At 48.9% G+C, this 19,828-nt stretch overlaps 1 protein-coding gene across 2 annotated transcripts in view; it reads right to left on the bottom strand.

Moving 5' to 3' along the window:
• TTF1 (transcription termination factor 1) overlaps positions 1–19,828 on the bottom strand; it is a 154,005-nt gene that overhangs the window by 49,748 nt on the left and 84,429 nt on the right. For both annotated transcript variants that reach the window (XM_063936765.1, XM_063936764.1), the window contains exon 11: positions 17,398–17,463. In XM_063936765.1, coding sequence (XP_063792835.1) covers positions 17,398–17,463 — 66 coding nt within the window. The remainder of the gene's footprint in view (positions 1–17,397; positions 17,464–19,828) is intronic.

Here is a 19,828-nt window from a genome sequence, read left to right as displayed (position 1 = left end):
AAGTCGTCCAGATACGGCAGTATCCTGACCCCTTGACGGCAGAGTACCACCGTCATCACCGCCATAACCTTGGTGAAGACTCGCTGAGCCGTAGTTAAACCAAAAGGTAACGCCCGAAACTGGTGATGGAGGTTGCCAATCGCAAACCTCAGGTATTGCTGATGTGACGCTGCTATAGGAATATGCAGGTAAGCATCCAGTATAACCAGGGAGACCATGTAGTCCCCAGGTTCCAAGGCCAGAACTATAGAGCGAAGGGTTTCCATACGGAACTTGGAAACCTTCACAAACCTGTTCAATGCCTTGAGGTTGAGAATGGGCCGGGAGGACCCATTCGGTTTCGGGACTAGAAACAGCGGAGAATAGTACCCCCGGGCTCTCTGCGCAAGAGGCACCTGTACTACGACTCCTGTATCCAGGAGGGTCTGTACCACCGAATGTAGAGTGTTTGCCTTTGTCTGTCTGGCAAAATCGATGAGGGGGTCGGTTTTTGAAGGCTGTTGCGTAACCTCGAGTGACGACTTCCCGTACCCAGGCATCTGAAGTGGTCTTCAACCATTCCTGGGTATACACTAGAAGCCGTCCCCCACCCTGGGATCCCCCAGGGGGAGGCCCGCCCCGTCATGCGGCAGGCTTATCGGCCTTGGAAGCTGGCTGACGGGCCGCCCAGGCTCTTTTTGGCTTTGGCTTACCAGGTTTGGAAGTGCGGGCCTGCTTGTTGTATGCCTAACCTTTTGCTTTACCTGTAGGACGAAAGGGGCGAACGGAAGTACCTTTAGCCTTCGACACAGAAGGAGCGGTACTTGGCAGACAGGCAGTCTTGGCAGTAGCCAAGTCAGCCACTATCTTATTTAAGTCCTCCCCAAACAGAATATATCCCTTGAAAGGGAGTACCTCCAGGGTTTTTCTAGAGTCCAGATCCACAGACCAGGATCTCAGCCACAATATCCGGCGAGCCAGGACTGACGTAGTAGAGGCCTTGGCTCCTAGGATACCGGCATCAGAAGCCGCCTCTTTAATATAGCGAGAAGCTGTGACAATATATGATAAGCATTGTCTAGCATGGTCAGAAAAGATTTCAGCTTCTAACTCCAAGGCCCATGCTTCCATAGCCTCTGCAGCCCATGTTGCTGCAATAGTGGGCCTTTGTGCAGCACCCGTGAGGGTGTAAATCGCTTTAAGACAACCCTCCACACGTTTATCCGTAGGCTCTTTTAGAGACGTGACGGTAGTGACAGGTAGAGCTGAGGAAACCACCATCCTAGCCACATGTGAGTCTACTGGAGGAGGCGTTTCCCAATTCTTAGACAGCTCTGGTGCGAGGGGATAGCGAGCCAGCATCTTCTTTTGAGGCACAAACTTCGTACCCGGGCTTTGCCAGGGTTCCTGACGTATATCCACTAGGTGATCAGAGTGAGGTAAAACTTGTTTAACCACCTTCTGACGCTTGAACCTATCTGGTTTCTTAGGAGGGACGGATGGCTCGGGATCATCCGTAATCTGTAGAATTAACATAATAGCCTCCAAAAGATCAGGAACATCCACATGTGAACTACCCTCCCCATCAGCAGTATCTGAGTCAGAACCTGTGGGGTCAGTGTAAGTGCCGTCTTCATCAGACGAGGGGTCAGTGACAGCAGTGGATTGTGAGGAGACAAGCGCTCGCTTAGAGGATCCCTTGGGCTTAGGCGAGCGATGGTCAGACTTTTTAGTAGTCAGGGACTGGTTCAACTTCTTTAATTAAGGAGATAAATCGTCCGCCCACGGCGGGTTAGCTGCAGGGACCACATACGGTTGTACCGGCATTGGGGGTCCCATAGGGGGTGTTAGTTTATTAACTAGCGTATGTAGAAGCGTGGAAAAAGCGGCCCACGGTGGGTCATTATGTACCTCCGTTGCCACAGTCCCACTGGGGGGCAAGGAGCCCCCAGAACCAGATCCCACAGCTGCTATATTTTCCTCATAGGGATCTGTGGCTTCAGCAACACCGGCAGTGTGTTCAGCCCCAGAACCGTTACCCTCAGAAGCAGACATGATATAACTTGCAGTATCAGGTAACACAGTACAATTGGCAGCAGCACAATACCTCTAACCCAAACCCCTGCGCAGTGTAGTCAGCACTGGCAGAGATAAAGGAGAGATATGGTGACTAAATCACAGAGAAAAATACGTATTAAAGTATATCTTTGTGAAAATCCTATAGCAATATAAAACCTGACGCACCAAGCCCCCTCAGGTTATAGAATATAGGGATAGCAAGTTGAGTAAAAGACACGAAATGGACACCACTCAGCTATCTAATGCACACACAGATAGTCACAGTTTGTACAATGCAGAGGTTATTACTAACAATAATACTGCACTGGACTAGCTTATATATATAGCTATGTAGTCAACAGATATAACACTGCACAGTAAGAACTGGATGTATATCACAGGGTAATTGTACTAGAAAACCCTGACTAAATGCACTCTTTCTTAACTAGCACTGTCTAAAAAGGCAGGTAGAATACTTAAGTTTCATGTAAAGTCACAGCACTGACAACCAGGCGGCTTTACACAGGAGGATTTGCCCAAGCAGTCCCAGGAACAGTGAAGCTGAGAGATAATGGCACCCAGACACTGACAGGGAGTGAGGGAGAGACAGATATGCAGCTCCAGGGCGGGAACATTTGCGGGAAATGGCGCCTTGGGGCTGGGGGAGGGGCTTCAGGTCTAAGCCTTATCCCCCTGCTGGCAAAACCACCGGGTACTGCGGGCTACTGAAAACGGTTTAGAGAGGAAACCTGACCTGCACCCATGCCCTGGTGATCTAGTGGGATCGCCTGTACTGCCACAGTGTCCACCGCCAGCGTGCGCGGCCCGCCTCCCACTGACCATGCCGGATCGCGATAAAGACCGGGTCCCGCAAGCGGGACCCACTCACCACCTCCCGAAGCGCGGCCACGCGATCCCGGAGAGCCCTTGTCGTGTGTGCCTGACGTGAAGAAAGCCGGAGCCTCCTGCTGTAGTTACCCGGCAACCAGGGCTTGGGAGTGTACAGCGCCGCTGGGGAGAGCTGGAGCTGCAGTAGTGAATGTCTTCTGACATTTACCACCGCTGCTGCCCTTGTAGTCTTCACTTTTTTCTTCAAAAAAGCTCTTCTTAGGGCTGCCTGGAGCAGCCCCTCTGTTATGTGCCTGCTTACTGCAGCACCAACTACAAAACTGAGCTCTTGGTGCCTCGGATCAAGATCCTACTCTACACCCCTATGTCTATTCCTTGTGAAGCCCAGTGTACCCCACAGCAGAAATAACTTTATTGCTGTGTACAAATGGAATCAGAGTCCTATGGGGACACGGTATACATGGGGGAAGTGCAGGATAGAAACTTAGGGACTTTTAAAATAAACTCCAAAACTTCAAGCTTTTCCCCCTCTATACCCTGGAAGGTCGCCAGGAAGCTCAGTACTTTTCTAACAAAGCCTTGAGGGTCAGAGGGAGAGGAGAGACAGGGAGACTAACAGGCACAAGAACAAGAGTGTAAAGCCGAATTATCTCCAAAGGAGTAATCGGGCGATATTCAATGGGTCTCGCCCAATCTCCTGTCTAAAGTGATGGGAGATCGCGGGGGCGATATTCAATTGCTTCTGGTTTTTCACGCTGATCGCGCCCATACAGGTCGGGTTTAGCCGCGTAAAGTGGCTGAACCAGACCAAAATGCTGGGCGCGATCGTAAAAAGTTTAATTTGGGTGCCCAAACTGGTTTCGTGCATTTCAGCTCACCTCCCCCGGGGATTACGCAGACGCCATCAGCCATCGTGCCCAAACTGAGCTACAACTGAATAGCTTTGTTTAGGCGCCATCTAGTGGCTGCCAGCAGAAAAACATTTGAATCTCGCCCATAGAAAAAGAAACCTAACTGCAAAAATACCATTTTTATTTCCATCCATGGAAGGCATGGGATATGCTGGGGATGTCCCAAAGCTGTGCATAAGGGAGGGTACACAATGAAGAGGTGGTGTGCAGCGCCTTAAATGCAAAAATGAGATAATTGGACTCAAACCATTTGCATCTGTAGAATATAGTGATTGTGTGTGTCGTAGCCCAGATTGCCACTTACCCCAACTTGGTGCTACACCAACCCAAGAGGCCCCCTTTGATGGAGAAGGTTGAACGGATAGCCCTTACTGTATTGCATATTCCGATAGGTTCTGATGTGTTTGAAGTCTCTATATTTTATTAGTCAGGAGTGCGACATACTCAAAGAACTGAAGATGGGCACCCTCAAAGGTAAATTGTTGTTGCTTGTGGGCCACCTGCACCATCTTTTACTTTGTGGTAATTTGGAAGGTGATACTTGGCTGTTGGTTGGTTTTTCAGTGGTAGTCAAAAGAGACAGCTAAATAGTTTGTTCAAAGGGTGTAATTCAATTGTTTGCTCCCCCAATCGCGCCCGCCGGTAGCTATTCAATTGTTTCTGCCGACAGGCAGAATCATTTCAGCTCGCTATCCCCGGGGGTGGCAAACTGAAATGCGCGAAAAGTGACCCCTATACACATCAAGAGTCTTTCCAGCAAAAATCTAAAATCCTCAACTAGACTATTTGGGCGGAATTCAATTGTTTTAAGTGACGGGAGATTGCAGAGCGATATTCGATTGATCCCCCCTATCGCGCTGATCGCACCCATATCAGTCGGGTTTAGCCATGTAAAGTGGAAAAACCTGACTAAAGTAATAGGCACGATCAGCGGGATATGGGGGGATCACTTGAATATCGCCCCACGATCTCCCATCACTTTAGACGGGAGATTGGGTGCGAGAAAACATTTAAATTCCGCCCAAGCAGTCTAATTGAGGATGTATTATTTCTGCATGAAAGACTAATGTGTATGTGATTTCTCCTGGCTCTATTAAATAATCTAGATCCTCATGAGTGTCTTGTACTTGGAGGAAGTCTTGAGTCGCTTAGACTATATAGGTTACCATTTCGCGTTGTTAGAGGATGACCTCTTCCATCTAACTCTAGTCCAATAGATAAAAGACCACACTTCAGGTTTTAAGGACTGTATGGGTTTCTGTACTTTACAACGGTTCATGTTTCATTCACCTCATTTAAGATGAGAAAGGTATCTTTTCTTTTTTTTTTTTAATGTGAAGAATTTTTATTTAAAGTTTTGTACAAAAAAAAAACCAAGTAATTAAAAGTTGTGGGGGAGACCACTTTAAAAAAAATAAGAGTTATGGTAAAACTTACCTTTGTTAACTCTTTTTCTTCAAATCCATAGGATCCACAGGGTTACCTTGGGGTATGATGGTGTAGACCAGGATTCAGTCATCGAATAGTTAAGCTCTTCAAGCTCCCAGGATGCACTGGTCTCCTCTCCCCTCATACCCCGCCCACAGCTCAGGCTCCTCAGTTTAGTTAACAAGCTCAAAGCAGGAGCTGGAGAGTAGAGAAAAAGAAAACACATTCTCACAATCAGGAGACAGGAACTGGTGACCGAGAAGAGTAACCCATTGAAGTTAGAAGCGTCAGGGTGGGTGCCCTGTGGATCCTATGAACCTCGAAGAAAGAGAGTTAACAAAGGTAAGTTTTACCAGGACTCTTATTTTCTTCTTTAGGGTCCATAGTCTCCACAGGGTTTCCTTGCGGATATCCCAAAGCAGTAGTAATAGGGAGGGAATGCTCCTAAGCTGAAAGGAGTACATTGCGGCCAAAGATTGCATCCTGAGAGGCAAACATTTCAAAGGCATAGAACCTAAGAAATGTGTGGGCAGAAGACCATGCAGTGGTCTTGCATAGTTGCTAAGCAGATGTGCCACGACGGGCTGCACACGAAGGTCCCACAGAGCGAGTAGAGTTAGCAGAAACAATACTTGTGAAAAACCTTGGCCTGCAGTATGCAGCCACACTCTTAAACTGTGACCAGCTCCTGCTGGCACCAAACAAAAACTGGAGAAGCTGAGCTGTGGTGGAGTATAATGGGAGGAGTCCAGTGCTTCCTGGGAGCTTGAAAAGCTTAACTATTCGGTGCCTGAATCCTGGTCTTCACCATCATTCTCCAAGGTAACCCTGTGGAGACTATTGACCGTGAAGAAGAAAATAAGAATTTACTTACCGATAATTCTATTTCTCGGAGTCCGTAGTGGATGCTGGGGTTCCTGAAAGGACCATGGGGAATAGCGGCTCCGCAGGAGACAGGGCACAAAAAGTAAAGCTTTAGGATCAGGTGGTGTGCACTGGCTCCTCCCCCTATGACCCTCCTCCAAGCCTCAGTTAGGTACTGTGCCTGGACGAGCGTACACAATAAGGAAGGATTTATGAATCCCGGGTAAGACTCATACCAGCCACACCAATCACACTGTACAACCTGTGATCTGAACCCAGTTAACAGTATGATAACAGCGGAGCCTCTGAAAAGATGGCTCACATCAATAACAACCCGATTTTTGTAACTATGTACAAGTAATGCAGATAATCCGCACTTGGGATGGGCGCCCAGCATCCACTACGGACTCCGAGAAATAGAATTATCGGTAAGTAAATTCTTATTTTCTCTATCGTCCTAGTGGATGCTGGGGTTCCTGAAAGGACCATGGGGATTATACCAAAGCTCCCAAACGGGCGGGAGAGTGCGGATGACTCTGCAGCACCGAATGAGAGAACTCCAGGTCCTCCTTAGCCAGGGTATCAAATTTGTAGGATTTTACAAACGTGTTTGCCCCTGACTAAATAGCCGCTCGGCAAAGTTGTAAAGCCGAGACCCCTCGGGCAGCCGCCCAAGATGAGCCCACCTTCCTTGTGGAATGGGCATTTACATATTTTGGCTGTGGCAGGCCTGCCACAGAATGTGCAAGCTGAATTGTATTACACATCCAACTAGCAAAAGTCTGCTTAAAAGCAAGAGCACCCAGTTTGTTGGGTGCATACAGGATAACAGCAAGTCAGTTTTCCTGACTCCAGCCGTCCTGGAACCTATATTTTCAGGGCCCTGACCACATCTAGCAACTTGGAGTCCTCCAAGTCCCTAGTAGGCGCAAGACACCACAATAAGCTGGTTCAGGTGAAACACTGACACCACCTTAGGGAGAGAACTGGGGACGAGTCCGCAGCTCTGCCCTGTCCGAATGGACAAACAGATATGGGCTTTTTTGAGAAAAAAACCACCAATTTGACACTCGCCTGGTCCAGGCCAGGTCCAAGAGCATGTTCACTTTTCATGTGAGATGCTTCAAATCCACAGATTTGACTGGTTTTAAACCAATGTGTTTTGAGGAATCCCAGAACTACGTTGAGATCCCACAGTGCCACTGGAGGCACAAAAGGGGGTTGTATATGCAATACTCCCTTGACAAACTTCTGGACTTCAGGAACTGAAGCCAATTCTTTCTGGAAGAAAAATCGACAGGGCCGAAATTTGAACCTTAATGGACCCCAATTTGAGGCCCATAGACACTCCTGTTTGCAAGAAATGCAGGAATCGACCGAGTTGAAATTTCTTCGTGGGGCCTTCCTGGCCTCACACCACGCAACATATTTTCGCCACATGTGGTGATAATGTTGTGCGGTCACCTCCTTTCTGGCTTTGACCAGGGTAGGAATGACCTCTTCCTGAATGCCTTTTCCCTTAGGATCCGGCGTTCCACCGCCATGCCGTCAAACGCAGCTGCGGTAAGTCTTGGAACAGACATGGTACTTGCTGAAACAAGTCCCTTCTTAGCGGCAGAGGCCATAAGTCCTCTGTGAGCATCTCTTGAAGTTCCGGGTACCAAGTCCTTCTTGGCCAATCCGGAGCCATGAGTATAGTTCTTACTCCTCTACGTCTTATAATTCTCAGTACCTTAGGTATGAAAAGCAGAGGATGGAACACATACACCGACTGGTACACCCACGGTGTTACCAGAACGTCCACAGCTATTGCCTGAGGGTCTCTTAACCTGGCGCAATACCTGTCCCGTTTTTTGTTCAGACGGGACGCCATCATGTCCACCTTTGGTAATTCCCAACGGTTTACAATTATGTGGAAAACTTCCCCATGAAGTTCCCACTCTGCCGGGTGGAGGTCGTGCCTACTGAGGAAGTCTGCTTCCCAGTTTCCATTCCCGGAATGAAACACTGCTGACAGTGCTATCACATGATTTTCCGCCCAGCGAAAAGTCCTTGCAGTTTTTGCCACTGCCCTCCTGCTTCTTGTGCCGCCCTGTCTATTTACGTGGGCGACTGCCGTGATGTTTTATCCCACTGGATCAATACCGGCTGACCTTGAAGCAGAGGTCTTGCTAAGCTTAGAGCATTATAAATTTACCCTTAGCTATATTTATGTGGAGAAAAATCTCCAGACTTGATCACACTCCCTGGAAATTTTTTCCTTGTGTGACTGCTCCCCAGCCTCTCGGGCTGGTCTCCGTGGTCACCAACATCCAAAACTGAATGCCGAATCTGCGGCCCTCTAGAAGATGAGCACTCTGTAACCACCACAGGAGAGACACCCTTGTCCTTGGATATAGGGTTATCCGCTGATGCATCTGAAGATGCGATCCGGACCATTTGTCCAGCAGATCCCACTGAAAAGTTCTTGCATGAAATCTGCCGACTGGAATTGCTTCGAAGGAAGTCACCATTTTTTTACCATGGCCCTTGTGCAATGATGCACTGATTTTAGGAGGTTCCTGACTAGCTCGGATAACTCCCTGGCTTTCTCTTCCGGGAGAAACACCTTTTTCTGGACTGTGTCCAGAATCATCCCTAAGCACAGGAGACTTGTTGTCGGGATCAGCTGCGATTTTGGAATATTTAGAATCCACCCCTGCTGTTGTAACAGTATCCGAGATAGTGCTACTCCGACCTCCAACTGTTCCCTGGACTTTGCCCTTATCAGGAGATCGTCCAAGTAAGGGATAATTAAGACGCCTTTTCTTCGAAGAAGAACCATCATTTCGGCCATTACCTTGGTAAAGACCCGGGGTGCCGTAGACAATCCAAACGGCAGCGTCTGAAACTGATAGTGACAGTTCTGTACCACGAACCTGAGGTACCCTTAGTGATAAGGGCAAATTTGGGACATGGAGGTAAGCATCCCTGATGTCTCGGGACACCAGATAGTCCCCTTCTTCCCGGTTCGTTATCACTGCTCTGAGTGACTCCATCTTGATTTGAACCTTTGTAAGTGTTCAAATTTTTTTAGATTTAGAATAGGTCTCACCTAGCCTTCTGGCTTCAGTACCACAATATAGTGTGGAATAATACCCCCTTTTCTTGTTGTAGGAGGGGTAATTTAATTATCACCTGCTGGGAATACAGCTCGTGAATTTTTTCCCATACTGCCTCCTTGTCGGAGGGAGACCTTGGTAAAGCAGACTTCAGGAGCCTGCGCAGGGGAAACGTCTCGACATTCCAAACTGTACCCCTGGGATACTACTTGTAGGATCCAGGGGTCCTGTACGGTCTCAGCGTCATGCTGAGAGCTTGTCAGAAGCGGTGGAACGCTTCTGTTCCTGGGAATGGGCTGCCTGCTGCAGTCTTCTTCCCTTTCCTCTATCCCTGGGCAGATATGACTCTTATAGGGACGAAAGGACTGAAGCTGAAAAGACGGTGTCTTTTTCTGCAGAGATGTGACTTAGGGTAAAAACGGTGGATTTTCCAGCAGTTGCCGTGGCCACCAGGTCCGATGGACCGACCCCAAATAACTCCTCTTCCTTTATACGGCAATACACCTTTGTGCCGTTTGGAATCTGCATCACCTGACCACTGTCGTGTCCATAAACATCTTCTGGCAGATATGGACATCGCACTTACTCTTGATGCCAGAGTGCAAATATCCCTCTGTGCATCTCGCATATATAGAAATACATCCTTTAAATGCTCTATAGTCAATAAAATACTGTCCCTGTCAAGGGTATCAATATTTTTAGTCAGGGAATCCGACCAAGCCACCCCAGCTCTGCACATCCAGGCTGAGGCGATCGCTGGTCGCAGTATAACACCAGTATGTGTGTATATACTTTTTATGATATTTATCCAGCCTCCTGTCAGCTGGCTCCTTGAGGACGGCCCTATCTATAGACGGTACCGCCACTTGTTCTGATAAGCGTGTGAGCGCCTTATCCACCCTAAGGGGTGTTTCCCAACGCGCCCTAACTTCTGGCGGGAAAGGGTATACCGCCCATATTTTCTATCGGGGGGAACCCACGCATCATCACACACTTCATTTAATTTATCTGATTCAGGAAAAACTACGGTAGTTTTTTCACATCCCACATAATACCCTCTTTTGTGGTACTTGTAGTATCAGAAATATGTAACACCTCCTTCATTGCCCTTAACGTGTGGCCCTAATAAGGAATACGTTTGTTTATTCACCGTCGACACTGGATTCAGTGTCCCTGTCTGTGTCTGTGTCGACCGACTAAAGTAAACGGGCGTTTTAAAACCCCTGACGGTGTTTTTGAGACGTCTGGACCGGTACTAATTGTTTGTCGGCCGTCTCATGTCGTCAACCGACCTTGGCGCGTGTTGACATTATCACGTAATTCCCTAAATAAGCCATCCATTCCGGTGTCGACTCCCTAGAGAGTGACATCACCATTACAGGCAATTGCTCCGCCTCCTCACCAACATCGTCCTCATACATGTCGACACACACGTACCGACACACAGCACACACACAGGGAATGCTCTGATAGAGGACAGGACCTACTAGCCCTTTGGAGAGACAGAGGGAGAGTTTGCCAGCACACACCAAAAACGCTATAATTATATAGGGACAACCTTATATAAGTGTTTTCCCTTATAGCATCTTTTTTATATATTTCTAACGCCAAATTAGTGCCCCCCCTCTCTGTTTTAACCCTGTTTCTGTAGTGCAGTGCAGGGGAGAGCCTGGGAGCCTTCCCTCCAGCCTTTCTGTGAGGGAAAATGGCGCTGTGTGCTGAGGAGATAGGCCCCGCCCCTTTTTCGGCGGCCTCGTCTCCCGCTCTTAACGGATTCTGGCAGGGGTTAAATATCTCCATATAGCCCCCGGAGGCTATATGTGAGGTATTTTTAGCCAAAAAAGGTTTTCATTTGCCTCCCAGGGCGCCCCCCTCCCAGCGCCCTGCACCCTCAGTGACTGCCGTGTGAAGTGTGCTGAGAGGAAAATGGCGCACAGCTGCAGTGCTGTGCGCTACCTTAAGAAGACTGAGGAGTCTTCTGCCGCCGATTCTGGACCTCTTCTCGTTTCAGCATCTGCAAGGGGGCCGGCGGCGAGGCTCCGGTGACCATCCAGGCTGTACCTGTGATCGTCCCTCTGGAGCTAATGTCCAGTAGCCAAGAAGCCAATCCATCCTGCACGCAGGTGAGTTCACTTCTTCTCCCCTAAGTCCCTCGTTGCAGTGATCCTGTTGCCAGCAGGACTCACTGTAAAATAAAAAACCTAAGCTAAACTTTTCTAAGCAGCTCTTTAGGAGAGCCACCTAGATTGCACCCTTCTCGGCCGGGCACAAAAATCTAACTGAGGCTTGGAGGAGGGTCATAGGGGGAGGAGCCAGTGCACACCACCTGATCCTAAAGCTTTACTTTTTGTGCCCTGTCTCCTGCGGAGCCGCTATTCCCCATGGTCCTTTCAGGAACCCCAGCATCCACTAGGACGATAGAGAAAATATCTTTTAAGTGATGTTGTATTGGCTTTTGGCCTTCCTCTCTATGAGATCAGAACTGTAGGGGACACGCAGAGATGAGTATTTGTAGACGGTCTTCTTTAGCATGGTGAGGGTCAAGTTGGCGTTAGATTGTGAAAAATAAGATTTTACTCACCGGTAAATCTATTTCTCATAGTCCGTAGTGGATGCTGGGAAATCCGTAAGGACCATGGGGAATAGCGGGCTCCGCAAGAGACTGGGCACTCCAAAGAAAGATTTAGTACTATCTGGTGTGCACTGGCTCCTCTCTCTATGCCCCTCCTCCAGACCTCAGTTAAGGAAACTGTGCCCGGAAGAGCTGACACAATAAGGAAGGATTTTGGAATCCCGGGTAAGACTAATACCAGCCACACCAATCACACCGTATAACTTGTGATACACTTATTGGGGGCATATAGGATAAACAGCGAGTCAGTTTTCCTGACTCCAGCCGTTCTGGCTACATAAATCTTCAAAGCCCTGACTACATCTAGTAACCTGGAATCCTCCAAGTCACGAGTAGCCGCAGGCACCACAATAGGTTGGTTCAAATGAAAAGATGACACCACCTTTGGCAGAAATTGGGGACTAGTCCGCAATTCTGCCCTGTCCATATGAAAAACCAGATAGGGGCTTTTACATGACAAAGCCGCCAATTCTGACACACGCCTAGCCGAAGCTAAGGCCAATAGCATGACCATCTTCCACGAGAGATACTTTAGCTCCACGGTCTTAAGTGGTTCAAACCAGTGGGATTTTAGGAAACCCAACACCACGTTGAGATCCCAAGGTGCCACTGGTGGCACAAAAGGGGGCTGAATATGCAGCACTCCCTTAACAAACGTCTGAACTTCAGGAAGAGACGCCAGTTCCTTTTGAAAGAAAATGGATAGGGCCGAAATCTGGACCTTTATGGATCCCAACTTCAAGCCCATAGTCACTCCAGACTGTAGAAAGTGCAGAAATCTGCCCAGTTGGAATTCCTCTGTAGGGGCCTTCCTGGCCTCACACCAAGCAACATATTTTCGCCATATGCGGTGATAATGCTTTGCTGTCACGTCCTTCCTAGCCTTTATCAGGGTAGGAATAACTTCCTCCGGAATGCCTTTTTCCGCTAGGATCCGGCGTTCAAACGCCATGCCGTCAAACGCAGCCGCGGTAAGTCTTGGAACAGGCAGGGCCCCTGTTGCAACAGGTCCTGTCTGAGAGGCAGAGGCCATGGGTCCTCTGTGAGCATTTCTTGCAGTTCCGGGTACCAAGGCCTTCTTGGCCAATCCGGAACAATGAGTATTGTTCTCACTCCTCTTCTTCTTACGATTCTCAGCACCTTGGGTATGAGAGGAAGAGGAGGAAACACATAGACCGACTGGAACACCCACGGTGTTACCAGGGCGTCCACAGCTATCGCCTGAGGGTCTCTTGACCTGGCGCAATACCGTTGTAGCTTTTTGTTGAGACGGGACGCCATCATGTCTACCTGTGGCAGTTCCCATCGATTTGTAATCTGAATGAAGACTTCGTGATGAAGTCCCCACTCTCCCGGGTGAAGGTCGTGCCTGCTGAGGAAGTCTGCTTCCCAGTTGTCCACCCCCGGAATGAACACTGCTGACAGTGCTTGCACGTGATTCTCCGCCCATCTAAGAATCCTGGTGGCTTCCGCCATCGCGACTCTGCTTCTTGTGCCGCCCTGGCGGTTTACATGAGCCACCGCGGTGATGTTGTCTGACTGAATCAGCACCGGTCGGTTGCGGAGCAGGGGCTCCGCTTGACTCAGGGCGTTGAATATGGCCCTTAGTTCCAGGATATTTATGTGCAGACAAACCTCCTGACTTGACCACAACCCTTGGAAGTTTCTTCCCTGAGTGACTGCCCCCACCCTCAGAGGCTCGCATCCGTGGTCACCAGGACCCAGTCCTGTATGCCGAACCTGCGGCCCTCGAGAAGGTGAGCACTCTGTAGCCACCACAGAAGAGACACCCTGGCCCTGGGGGACAGGGTGATCAGCCGCTGCATCTGAAGATGCGATCCGGACCATTTGTCCAACAGATCCCATTGAAAGATCCTCGCATGGAACCTGCCGAAGGGAATGGCTTCGTACGATGCCACCATCTTTCCCAGGACTCGCGTGTAGTGATGCACCGACACCTGTTTCGGTTTTAAGAGGTCTCTGACTAGAGTCACAAGCTCTTGAGCCTTCTACGTCGGGAGAAACACCTTCTTCTGGTCTGTGTCCAGAATCATGCCCAGAAAGGGCAGATGCGTCGTAGGAATCAGCTGCGACTTTGGGATATTCAGAATCCAGCCATGCTGTTGCAACACTTCCTGAGAGTGTGCTACGCTGATCTGCAACTGCTCCCTTGACCTCGCCTTTATGAGGAGATCGTCCAAGTATGGGATAACTGTGACTCCTTGCTTTCTCAGGATCACCATCATTTCTGCCATTACCTTGGTAAATATTCTCGGTGCCGTGGAGAGCCCAAACGGCAACGTCTGGAATTGGTAATGACAGTCTTGTACCACAAATCTGAGGTACTCCTGATGAGGCGGATAAATGGGGACATGCAAGTAAGCATCCTTGATGTCCAGAGACACCATAAAATCCCCCTCTTCCAGGCTTGCAATGACCGCTCTGAGCGATTCCATTTTGAACTTGAATCTTTTCAGATAAATGTTCAGGGACTTTAAATTTAATATAGGTCTGACCGAACCGTCCGGTTTCAGTACCACAAACATTGTGGAATAGTATCCCTTTCCCTGTTGAAGAAGGGGAACCTTTACCACCACCTGCTGGAGAAATAGCTTGTGAATTGCCGCTACCACTACTTCCCTTTCTATGGGGGAAGCTGGCAGGGCCGATTTTAGGTAACGTTGAGGGGGCATCACCTCGAATTCCAGCTTGTATCCCTGAGACACAATCTGTATAGCCCAGGGATCCACCTGTGAGCGAACCCACTGGTGGCTGAAATGTCGCAGACGCGCCCCCACCGCTCCTGGCTCCACCCGTGGAGCCCCAGCGTCATGCGGTGGATTTAGTGGAAGCCGGGGAGGAATTCTGTTCCTGGGAACTAGCTGTAAGGTGCAGCTTTTTTCCTCTACCCCTGCCTCTAGCAAGAAAGGAAGCACCTCTGACCTTCTTGCTTCTTTGTGCGCGAAAGGACTGCATTTGGTAATACGGTGCTTTCTTAGGTTGTGAGGGAATATATGGCAAAAAGTTTGACTTCCCAGCAGTAGCTGTGGAAACCAGGTCCGAGAGACCGTCCCCAAACAATTCCTCACCCTTGTAAGGTAACACCTCCATGTGTTTTTTGGAGTCGGCATCAACTGTCCACTGCCGAGTCCACATGACCCTCCTGGCAGAAACTGACATTGCATTAATTCTAGAGCCCAGTAGGCAAATGTCCCTCTGGGCATCCCTCATATATAGGACAGTGTCTTTTATATGCCCCAGGGTCAGCATAATGGTATCCCTGTCCAAGGTATCCATTTCCTCAGACAGATTATCTGTCCACGCTGCTACAGCACTACACATCCACGCCGACGCAATTGCCGGCCTCAGTAGAGTCCCTGAATGTGTATAAACAGATTTCAGGATACTTTCCTGCTTTCTATCTGCAGGATCCTTTAGGGTGGCCGTATCCTGCGACGGCAGGGCCACCTTCTTAGATAAGCGTGTGAGAGCTTTATCTACCCTAGGGGAGGTTTCCCAGCGCACCCTGTCCTCTGGCGGGAAAGGGTACGCCATAAGTAACCTTTTGGAAATCAGGACTTTCTTATCGGGGGACTCCCACGCTCTTTCACATAACTCATTTAACTCATGTGAAGGGGGAAAAGTCACCTCTTGCTTTTTCTCCCCATAAATATAAACCCTCTTGTCAGGGACAGGGTTTACCTCTGATATGTGTAAAACATCCTTCATCGCTATAATCATGTAGCGTATAGCTTTTGTCATTTTCGGTTGCAATTTTGCATCATCGTCGTCGACACTGGAGTCAGAATCTGTGTCGACATCTGTGTCAACCATTTTGGATAGTGGACGCTTTTGAGACCCTGAGGGCCTCTGCGCTGTAGGATCAGGCATGGGTTGAGACCCTGACTGGCCCGAGGTATCAGCTTTATCCAACCTTTTATGTAAGGAGTTTACATTATCATTTAACACCTTCCACATATCCATCCAATCAGGTGTCGGCACCGTCGGCGGCGACACGTCAGTCAACTGCACTTGCTCTGCCTCCACATAGCCCTCTTCGTCAAACATGTCGACACACACGTACCGACACACCACACACACAGGGGAAGCTCTAAATGAGGACAGGACCCCCACAAGGCCTTTTGGAGAGACAGAGAGAGAGTATGCCAGCACACACGCCAGCGCTATATAACCCAGGGATTACACAGTACTTTAGTGTTTACCCAGTAGCTGCTGTATTATGATTAACGCGCCTAAATTTATGTGCCCCCCCTCTCTTTTTCACCCTTCTACTGTGATTCTGCAGGGGAGAGCCTGGGGAGCTTCCTCTCAGCGGAGCTGTGGCAGGAAATTGGCGCTGGTGAGTGCTGAGGACGAAGGCCCCGCCCCCTCAGCGGCGGGCTTCTGTCCCGCGATTTTCTGTAAAATAAATGGCGGGGGCTCATACATATAACAGTGTCCCACTGTCTATATGCAGTTTTCGCCAGGAGGTATCAATTGCTGCCCAGGGCGCCCCCCCCTGCGCCCTGCACCCTACAGTGACCGGAGTGTGTGGGTTAGTGTGGGCGCAATGGCGCACAGCTGCAGTGCTGTGCGCTACCTCATGTGAAGACAGGAGTCTTCTGCCGCCGATTTCGATGTCTTCTCCGCTTCTGCCGGCTTCTGTCTTCTGGCTCTGCGAGGGGGACGGCGGCGCGGCTCCGGGAACGGACGACAAGGTCAGGTCCTGTGTTCGATCCCTCTGGAGCTAATGGTGTCCAGTAGCCTAAGAAGCGCAACCTAGCCGCAGTTAGTAGGTTTGCTTCTCTCCCCTCAGTCCCACGTAGCAGAGAGTCTGTTGCCAGCAGAAGCTCTCTGAAAATAAAAAAACCTAACTAAAATACTTTCTTATTAGCAAGCTCAGGAGAGCCCACTAAAAGCACTGGCCGGGCACAGATTCTAACTGAGGTCTGGAGGAGGGGCATAGAGGGAGGAGCCAGTGCACACCAGATAGTACTAAATCTTTCTTTGGAGTGCCCAGTCTCCTGTGGAGCCCGCTATTCCCCATGGTCCTTACGGAGTTCCCAGCATCCACTAGGACGTTAGAGAAAGTCAGGTGACAGTAAACTGAATGTCAGGTGCTAGATTTAGTACAGGGACTGGACTGGTAGAGCCTAATTCCCACCTCATAAGCACATTTCGGAGTCTGCGGAGCTGGGCCATTGGTTAGTAGGTATTAGGAGAGTTCAGTAATTGCAGAAAGCTAAATTAACATAGGCAGATAAGTAGGGTTGAAAATAGGTGGACAGCGTTCACAGAACAAAATGGGGTAGTTGCAAAAACAGTACAGGGTCATCTATACAATCATCTCCTACCAGCAGGCTTTTGAAGGCCAGCATGGTGTTGCTAACAGTCAACAGACCGCCTGTGGGATTGTGCGGGAACAAGTAGAAGAGTGGAAACCTACAGAAGGCATCAAGGAACCTGTCTTAAATCTGAGCACTTTGGAACCTGGTCATATTTAGGATAATAAATCAAAGACAAGCAGCTGCTGCAACATGATTTCAAGACATACTGTAAAATGCGAGTTTTTTACCCAATATCATCAGTCATTTCTTCCCATTTCACCTCCCCACTCTCCTTTACATCTGATTCGTGTAGCCTGTAAATCAATCATAAAGGTGTTATTAAGTGATTGAAGACATCACATTATACATCAAATTTGCACTATATTTAAAAATACGATTTAATTTGTTTCTTTAGATATTCAAACTATGGGCCAGATAAAGACCTGATTGCTGTTGTCCGAAATCGCTGTTATCCGATTATCGAATGACTGCGCATGCACCGGCGCGACGCCGAACAGCGTTAGAATGGTGTGAAAATTTCGATCACAAGGCATTCGCGAGGTGATTGACAGGAAGAGGACATTTGTGGGTGGTAACTGCCCGTTTTCTGGGAGTGTCAGGAAAAACGCAGGTGTTCCCAAGCGTTTTCAGGAAGGGTGTGTAACGTCAGCTCCGGCCCTGATCTGCCCGATACTATCGCACTGTAGGAGTAAGTTCTGGGTTATGCACAGACTGCAAACACTGGAAAAATCATTAGATGATGACTGAGTTGCGAACGGATTTGCAGATGTTCGCTGCCTGGCAAAGTTTTCGCATGGCGTACACATGCATTCGCACACTTGCATAGGGTGGGTTTTCACTCTCAATGGGCGGCAGCTATCTGATCGCAGACCTCTGCAAAGGAGCAGAGGAGCGATCAGGTCTGAATTAGGCCCTATATTTCTAACTATGGCTGCAATATCATACCGATTGTGCCTACTGTCTGACATTTCTGTAACTTCTCTACAACCATAAAATAAGCGAAATCGTGGGCTATTTAATTCTGCGTGATGCTGGAGCAATGACCATATGAAGTATAAAGGAGGTGCAACATCACTCCATCATCCCGTATTTTGTGATCAGGTAGAAAGCAGCCTTTTTCCTGCAGCCTGTGCAGTCTCGTGTAGAGTATGGTGACGTGTGTCCCAGAGCAGTGTATCTCAGAGCTTGCCTCTGATGAAGCTGAAGCTATCAGTGAAAATGCATTAGATTCTACTGGACCTGGGGCACAGAGCCAAAAATAGGAATTTAATACCTACCGGTAATTCCTTTTCTCGTAGTCTGTAGGGGATACTGGGAAAGTAGTTGCCATGAGGTATAGATTGGGTCCATTGGAGCCTGGCACTTTAAGAAATCATTAGTGTGTGCTGGCTCCTCACCTCTATGCCCGAGGAGACGGATATACTTTGAGAGAAGGATATAACATATACAGCGGTGAGGTAACGAACCAACACACAACATCAACAAAAGGTAGCAGTGCTACCCAAAATGAAGGATAGCAACGCTAACAAAACAAGGAACAGGGATAGCAACAGCAGACCCAACCAAGAAACTTACAATCAGGTAAGCAGGAAACAAAGCACTGAGGCGGGCGAGAAAAGAAATTACCGGTAGGTATTAAATTCCTATTTTCTCTGACGTCCTAGGGGATACGGTTAAACGTAGTTACCATGGGGAAGGCCCAAAGCTCACAGAACGGGTGGGAGAGTGCTGAGACCCCTGTAAAACCGAGCGACCAACTGAAGGTCCTCCGTAGCCAAGGTATCAAACTTGTAGAATTTGACAAAAGTGTTCGAACCCGCCCAAGCAGCAGCTTGGCACAACTGCATGGCCGAGACACCACGGGCAGCCGCCCAAGAAGAACCCACTGACCTAGTAGAGTGGGCCTGAATAAAACTCGGCATCGGCAATGCTGCTGAAGAATAGGCCTGTTGAATAGTCAACCTGAGCCAATGAGCAATGGACTGCTTAGAAGCAGGACATCCAATCTTGGCAGTGTCATAAAGGACAAAGAGGGAGTCAGACTTCCTATGACGAGCTGTCCTCTTGACGTAAATCTTCAAAGCCTGAACCACATCCAAGAACTTTGGAGCAACTAATTTGTCCGACATCACAGGAGCCACTATTGGTTGATTAATGTGAAAAGCCGAAACAACCTTCGGCAAAAACTGTGGGCGAGTCCTGAGCTCCGCCCTATCCTCATGAAATATCAAATAAGGGCTTTTACAGGATAAGGCCCGCAATACAGACACATGCCTCGCAGAGGCCAATGCCAGCAACATGACAGTCTTCCAAGTAAGATATTAGGGTCCACCCTGTGAAGAGGTTCAACCAGTCCAACTGGAGAAAGGTCAGCCCACAATGAGATTCCACGGGGCCATGGGAGGAACAAAGGGCGGTTGAATGTGAAGAACGACCTTCAAGCATGCCTGTACTTCAGGAAGTACAGCCAGCTGTTTCTGGAAGAAGATGGAGAGAGCAGATATCTGAACCTTGATGGAGCCTAACCGTAGGCCCAAATCCACACCTGCTTGCAGGGAAAATAAGATTTTAAACCTACCGGTAAATCTTTTTCTCCTAGTCCGTAGAGGATGCTGGGGACTCTGTAAGGACCATGGGGTATAGACGGGCTCCGCAGGA

The sequence above is a fragment of the Pseudophryne corroboree genome, chromosome 8, assembly GCF_028390025.1.
Source record: "Pseudophryne corroboree isolate aPseCor3 chromosome 8, aPseCor3.hap2, whole genome shotgun sequence".
Taxonomy (NCBI): domain Eukaryota; kingdom Metazoa; phylum Chordata; class Amphibia; order Anura; family Myobatrachidae; genus Pseudophryne; species Pseudophryne corroboree.
This window is presented reverse-complemented; position numbering and strand designations above follow the sequence as displayed.